This window comes from Acomys russatus, chromosome 7, assembly GCF_903995435.1.
Source record: "Acomys russatus chromosome 7, mAcoRus1.1, whole genome shotgun sequence".
In the NCBI taxonomy this organism is placed as follows: Eukaryota; Metazoa; Chordata; class Mammalia; order Rodentia; family Muridae; genus Acomys; species Acomys russatus.
Window position 1 is genome coordinate 56,279,222 of NC_067143.1, and position 7,762 is coordinate 56,286,983.

The 7,762-nt window shown below is 40.1% G+C and overlaps 1 protein-coding gene across 1 annotated transcript; it reads left to right on the forward strand.

Moving 5' to 3' along the window:
• The first annotated feature begins 623 nt into the window (after positions 1-623).
• On the forward strand, positions 624-1,566 carry LOC127192265 (olfactory receptor 52E5-like). Its single transcript, XM_051149592.1, is given in 3 exon segments — positions 624-1,056; positions 1,059-1,145; positions 1,148-1,566. Coding segments are annotated over 3 exon segments (939 nt in total).
• The last annotated feature ends 6,196 nt before the right edge of the window (positions 1,567-7,762 follow it).

The window sequence follows — 7,762 nt, forward strand, 5'->3', positions numbered from 1 at the left end:
ATGCATGGGAGAATAGCAAAATAAAAGGATCCAGAGGGTCCTAGAAACCTACAAGTAAATCTCTTAATTTTATTCCATAGTCTAAATCCAAGCCACTGTCTATTTATGCCATCCCCAATCTTTGTTTTTCCACCACCATCTCCAAATCCAAGTCCAGTGGTATATTGCATACTGTACACACCCACACACACACATACACAGACAGAGATAGAGAGACAGAGACAGAGAAGAGGAAGGGGAGAGAAAGAGAGGGAGGGATAGAAGGATGGATAGACTCCATATTGGATATATACATTATATTCTAATTAGCTAGTGCAATCATCAATGCTAAATTATTTTATATAAGTTCTTCCTTAAAGACTGAAGAGATAAAGACAGAATCACATGTTTGTTGTCAAATTGAAAGGTCTTCTACACGGTTTTCTATAAATGTGAAGCAATTTTTTTCAATGCTGAATATCTCCTATTCCCTCCGTAGGTCTTATGTGCTATATTATGGAATTAAAGAATGGGGTTTCTGCTTCTGAAAGAATTGCACAATATACTATGAAAGAAGCTAAGGACTCTCAGTGCAAGCCAGAAAACTGCAAGAAATGCATCTGTGATCAGTCCACACCATTAACATGCTTCCTTCCAACAGGACACAGTTCCACCCTTCCTCCTTCCTCCTGATAGGGATCCCAGGGCTGGAAAATGTGCACCTGTGGATTGGCTTTCCCTTCTTTGCAGTGTATCTAATAGCTGTCTTGGGGAATATCATTATCTTATTTGTGATCCAAACTGAACGCAGCCTCCACCAACCCATGTTCTACTTCCTAGCCATGTTGGCATGCACTGATTTGGGCTTGTCCACAGCAACCATCCCCAAGATGCTGGGCATTTTCTGGTTCAATCTCAAGGAGATTGTGTTTGGGGCCTGCATCACACAGATGTATGCCATCCACATATGCACTGGCCTAGAATCTGTGGTGCTGACAGTTATGGCTATAGATCGCTATATTGCTATATGTAACCCACTGAGGTATAGCATGATCCTCACCAACAAGGTGATAGCGATTCTGGTGTAGTCATCATAGTCAGGACTTTGGTGTTTGTTGTGACTCCATTTATATTTCTCATCTTGAGGTTGCCTTTCTGTGGTGTCCGGGTGTCCCCCATACCTACTGTGAACACATGGGTTTGGCAAAGCTAGCATGTGCCAGCATCAGGGTCAATATTATTTATGGATTAGTTGCTTTCTCAGTGGGGTACATTGACTTATCTGTGATTGGATTTTCCTACATCCGTATTCTCCAAGCAGTCTTTCACCTTCCATCCTGGGATGCCAGGCTTAAGGCACTGAGCACATGTGGCTCCCATGTCAGTGTCATGTTGGCCTTTTACCTGCCAGCTCTCTTTTCATTCATGACACACCGTTTTGGCCACAATATCCCTCACTACATCCACATACTTCTGGCCAATCTGTATGTAGTCGTTCCTCCCGCTTTGAACCCTGTTATCTACGGAGTCAGGACAAAACAGATAAGGGAGAGAGTGCTAAGAATGCTTAACCCAAAACTCCACTGAAATTTAGTTCCAAGATCTTCCATAGCAGTTCAATAATGACATAAAGATACCCAGTCAGAAGTAAACATTAGAGACATTTTTTGTTTAATTTCCACAAGACAGTAAGTGATCAGAACAATGATAAGTTTCAAAAGATTTTTGCTCACCTCCCCTCACTGTCACCATAAAGGCCAATCCCATTACATAGCCCTCCATGGCTCATAAGTTAGTATACAACATCAGAAGACATTATATAAAGATTCCAAAATCTTAGATCTACTCCAGTCTATTAAAGGTAGAACAAAAACCTTTTGTTTAAGCCCATGTCAGGAGAAAACATCTAGAGGGAGAAAAGAGAATTGGGAAAAGTTGGTGCCCACTAATGACCTTGAGTGACATATTCCCACATAAAGTTTCTATCAAAAAAAAAACAAAAAACAAATAAAGTTTCTATCTAGTCACATGTCAGAACCAGTTATAGTGATAAAAATGTCATGGAATATTATCAAAACCAAGAGTATACTGGTAAATGATGAACTGAATGTCATAAAACATACATTCAATTAATCTCAGATTCTGTCCCCTTCTGGAAGTTTGACCTGAAAATTACAATAAAGCTCTTGAGGTGTGTGTGACTACTTGAAATCTCAGTTTCTTTGACACTGAGTCAGAAGGAGTGGGACACATCTGGGCCCATCTTGAGCTAAATAGGATGAGTGTGTTCCAGACCAGTCTAAACTACATAATGAGCTCCTGTGTAACAAAATCTATGAAAAGGAAGGAAGGAAGAAGGAAAGGAGAGAGGGAGAGAGGCAGGAAGGGAGAGAGGGAGAGAGAGAGAGAGAAAGAGAGAGAGAGAGAGAGAGAGAGAGAGAGAGAGAGAGAGAGAGAGAGAGAGAGAGACTACAAGGAAACAAACAAAAGCCTAGAATAACCTTTTTGAGCTTCAATATTTCTGCCCACAAATGCTTTAACAATTAATTTGGTACTGTGAACTCAAAACAACATGAAAATGTTTGCATCCTGTTGAACTCTAAAATATTTGGAATCTTGCATATTTAACATCAGTTTTTCTTCATGTATGTAGATTTGTTCCTTTAATCATGTTTTTATTTCTCTTTTGAAATTTTTATGCATATGTACAATGTACCTTAATCATATTCATCCTTTCATCTGTTACTCTTCCACTCCAGCATATATCCTTTCCAAATTCATGTTCTCTTTAGTTTTCTTGTGGTTTGTTTGTTTGTTTTTGTTTCTTTGTTGTGCTTTTTAGAGGCAGGGCTTCCCTGTGCAGCCTTGGATGTCCAGGACTCATTTTGTAGACCAGGCTGGCCTTGAACTCAGAGATCCATCTGCCTCTGCCTCCCTGAGTGAGAGGATTACAGGCAGAAATTTTCACTCACTGAGTTCAATCAATACTGCCCAAATGCATATTGATGAAGAGTTATCCTCTAGGATGTGGACAACCTACTAGAGGCTTCACCCCAAGGAAAAATGACTCTCCCTACCCAAGCAATCATGAATTGACAATAGAAGTTCCGCTACTGGTTGGACTTCACCAGCCCCTCCCACATCCTTGTTGGAATTTTTTGTAATGGCTTGATCTTAGGCAAGTCTTCTACAGGCAACAGCCCATGCCTCATCCAAAGTCATCCCATAGCACTCTTGCCTACCTTCCGGCTCTTACACTCTTTCTCCTCCCTATTCTGTGATTCTCTATGAAATATAGGAACATAAGAGAACCGCAGGTTAACATAGATGCCCAACCCATTCTTGAAGGGGCTCTGCCCAGCTTGAGTGAGGAAAGCATGTCCTTGGGCAGGCTTTCCCTTCTCTCCCATTCCCTCCGCCTTGATAAAACTATTAGACTGCGTACCTAAAGATAGCCACCAACTTTGGACACTTCCTCCTCCTGAGGCTGACTACCAAGGTCCAACTATCAAAATACTGAAGTTCAGCAACCAAAAACCCCTTTGACTCACCTAATTAATATGCCCAGTTAAAATTAAACACCTATCCTTACATGAAGTTTTCACTTGTACTTTATAAACCTCCATTTTTCTATGTGCAACCTCTATCTTCTCCTTATCCAGAGGCACTTCTTTGTCTCCAGAAGACAAATCCCCCTTTCCCTTCTCCCTTATTCCATTCTCCTTTCCCTTCATCCTTTATCTCCTGTCTTTATCTCTTTTTTCTTGTTCTCCATTCCTCTAGGGAAAATAAATCTCCTTTGTGCTGAGAACTTGGTCACTGGGGTCCTGAGCTGATACATTTCCTTTCAGCACTTTGAATACTTATGGGTCTCTGTTTTCATCATTACCCAGTGTAACAAAAAAACCCTCTACAGACCTAATAGGCTGTAGCCAGACAGTTGTGGTAGGAGGGTACCCCCATCCGAGGTCTAGGGGAGAGGAATAGGCAGAAGATTGAGGGATAGTGGGAGTGGGAGGTAAGAGGGAGGGGATAACAATCGGAATGCAATGTGAATAAATTAAAATTAAAAAGAAAAACTCTACCAACTTAGCCATGCCTGGAGATCATTAGTTTAAGTTAAATAAAAGAGACTAAGAAAAACAATCATCGCTTGTTTTTATTTCATAGACTGGCCTGGAACACACTCATCCTATTTAGCTCAAGATGGGCCCAGATGTGTTCCACTCCTTCTGACTCAGTGTCACAGAAAATGAGATTTCAAATAGTCACACCCACCTCCAAAGAGCTTTATTGTAATATATATATATTTTTTATATTTATATATATATATATATGATGTAAAGTATGTAGGTTTCTATGAGAAGGGAGGAATAGAGAATAGGGGAGAATAAGAGAGAGTAATGAATACCTATGTCAAAAGCAGACATGAACACTTACTTCAGTGACAATAGTGACTCTACTTTGGGTATCATGGATTATAAGGACCTAAGAGGAACACTCAAGAATGTCAAATCATACTGTGCTCCTGACTCTCAAACTTCTTCAGAGCCAGCAAGATTGCATTTCTCCAGGGAAGAAAAGGGATCTGAACCCTAATACACCATTTCCTTTCTAAGAAATAGAGTACATAACTGTTTCTGCCTGCTAGAAGGGACTACCTCCATCCAGTAAGTCTGACCTCATAGAAAAATGAAAGCATCAAGCCATCTCCATGATACTCATGGGACTATAGCTAGGCATGCGCCTGGAAAAATTGTAAGGATGGCATTTGGAGTAGACCTTGAGAGGAAATTTGACAAAATCTTGGGATAGAGTAAAAGGCAAGGGGGATATTGTGCCAATCCTAAGCTACACTCATGCACTCTTTGGGGGAGGCCGTGGATCATACAAAAGGATTCAAATATCTGAACAGGCTTATCAGACAGCGGATCTCTTGAGACGCTTTCATTGAGTGCTTATGAGAGTATAATGCAGAATGTAGATTTGAAATAGAAAGAAGGCTCCTAATTTCTTCCACTCTTCTTTCATCTGGTTGATCATCATTAATTAGAAACCTTCATGCTCTAACTCTTAACTTCCTTTCTCATATTCTAGAAGTATCAACCCAGCTCTCTCTCTCTCCCTCTCTCTCTCTCTCTCTCTCTCTCTCTCCTCTCTCACACACACCACACACACACACACACACACACACACACATGCACACACATTGCACAACTTTAGTCCTTTCTATTCTCATGTCAGTTCTTTTTTTCTAATTTCAGGAGGGAGGGAGGGAGGGAGGGTGGGAAGGAGGGAGGGAGGGAAGGATGATGGGAACAGCATGCAGGATTTGGAAGATAAATTAAATATTAAATAACATTTTTAAATGTTTAAATTCATATTTAAACCAACACCTTCTCTTTAAAACTTTCAAAATTACTTACGGAAAATCATTTTGTACTAGAAATGAAACTCTGAGATAAACAAATTTTTTGAGGCCCCCTTACTCAAGAAAGCACAGTCTAGTGGCTACGGCAGAAACTTAGGGGGGAAATCAAGTATATTTCAATGCAATAAACATTAGATTAAATCAAATCAATAAGACACTTTGGAGCCTAAGATAACTGGATATTGTTTTCTCTAGAAAGTGCCAGAAAACTAACCACAAAGAGTGTATGACATATATTGGGTAATGCCGGAGGTATACCAGAAACTATATTCTATAGGCTGTCAGTTTGTCCTATTGTTGGCTCACAGAAGCTTTTTAGTTTCATGAGGTTCCATTTACTCACTGTTGATCTTAGTGCCTGAGCTGTTGGTGATAGGTTCAGGAAGTTGTCTTCTGTGCCAATGCTTTTAAGGCTATTCACCACTTTCTCCTGCTATATTTAGTGTATCTGGTTTTAGGTTGAGGTATTTGATCCACTTGGACTTGAGTTTTTGTTCAGGGTGATAAATATGGATCTATTTGCATTCTTCTACATGCTGGCATCCAGTTGGACCAACAACACATTTGTGAAGATGTTTTCTTTTTTCCCATTGTATAGTTTTGCCTTCATTGGTCAAAAATCAAGTGTCCATGTGTCCAAGTGTATGAGTTTATTTCTGCATCTTAAATTTGATTCCATTGGCCACCTGTCTTTTTCTGTGACAGTACCATGCAGTTGTAATTGCTCAGTAGCACAGCTTAAAATCAGAGATGGTGATGTCTCCAGAAGTTCTTTTATTGTATATGATTGTTTTAGCTATCCTTGTTTTATGATTTTCCATATGAAGTTAAGAATTGATCTTTTAAGAGGTCTGTGAAGATGTACAGCCTTAAAAGAGTTCCCTGTCTGGTAAACAGAGGCAGATAGGTCTACAGGAGTAGCACATCGGTGGAGTCCTGATTAAGGGGTTACTTAAAAGTTTAGAAGCATTAAAATGGCTACATTTGACAACCAGAGCTTTGGGAGAGAAATGAGTACATTGAGAAAGAATTTTGAAAGTTTGCAGAGAACTAGTTCCTGTAAAAGTGTGTTTGCATGGAAACTGCACAATCTCGGGGAAGAGGAGGCAAAGACAATGAATGAGAGTACCCACCCTGATGCCTATCTGCTACAGCCAGAACGGAAGACAATGCCCAGGTCTTAGGAGGTATTCAAGAGTCTTTCTCAACAATAAAGCATAAATAAAAGTAGTCATAGATTAAGAGCTGTTCTAGCAGCTGGATGTGGTGGTGCATACCTTTAATCCCAGCATCCAGGGAGACAGAGGCAGGCTGTTCTTAGTCAGTTCCAAGACAGCCTGGACTACAAAGTGAGTCCAAGACATCCAAGGCTACACAGATAAACACTGTCTCAAAACAAATCAACAAACGTCTCATATGATAGATAACAAAAGTTACCAGATAGATAATTATAAAATAAAACCCAAAATAGATTGAGAAAAGTAATTGGTTAATTGAAAATTAAAGATTTTTATTTCATTGAATTAAAATATTTCCACTACGTAATTAGCAGCTTGCACTAAAACCTTCTCAGTGCGATTTTGGTTATTATTTCTCTTGCGTTTTTATGATAACAGTTCTATGACAATACTTTTGATAGGTTAACTTTATTTCATTCAGGTTAGACAATGTATCTATCTGACAGGCATATGCAGGAAGCCCACACAAACTGAGTCTGTGTACTCCATAGAAGGCACCAGGTAAATATGTGAAGTGAATCCTGAGCACATACAAATGTGTGTGTACAAACCCTATACCCAGGAGATTGACTTAGTCCTGTAGGACAGATGGCCTATATAGGGCTAAATTACCAGGGCACATTCTGTTCTTAATGAAAGAAAATATTTTTTCCTGCCTGTCGGCTTGTGTCTCCCAGAGGGATCTTCTGAGATACAAAGAACATAAATTGAGAGCATCACAGCAGGATTCTACCTGTATAACTACACGGGCCAATTCTGAAACTAGCCAGCACTCCTAGCATCCATGGATCCAGAACCCACATTTCAACTTCCTGGTAAGTGATTCTGAGTAGAGGGCACCAAAGGGCACCAGACTTATCAGATACCTAACTCTTTGGACCTGTGCTTTTCTTTTTCTGGCTTAGGTCTTTTGCTTACTTATAGGAATTAAGAAGCATGTGTGAGGAGCTGGCTCTGATCTCTCTCTATCTCTCTCTCTCTCTCTCTCTCTCTCTCTCTCTCTCTCTCTCTCTCTCTCTCTCTCTCTCTCTCTCTCTCTCTCTCTCTCTCGATCTCTCTCTCTCTCTCTCTGTCTCCCTTCTCTTTTCCTCCCTAAAGATTCCTACTGGAGAAG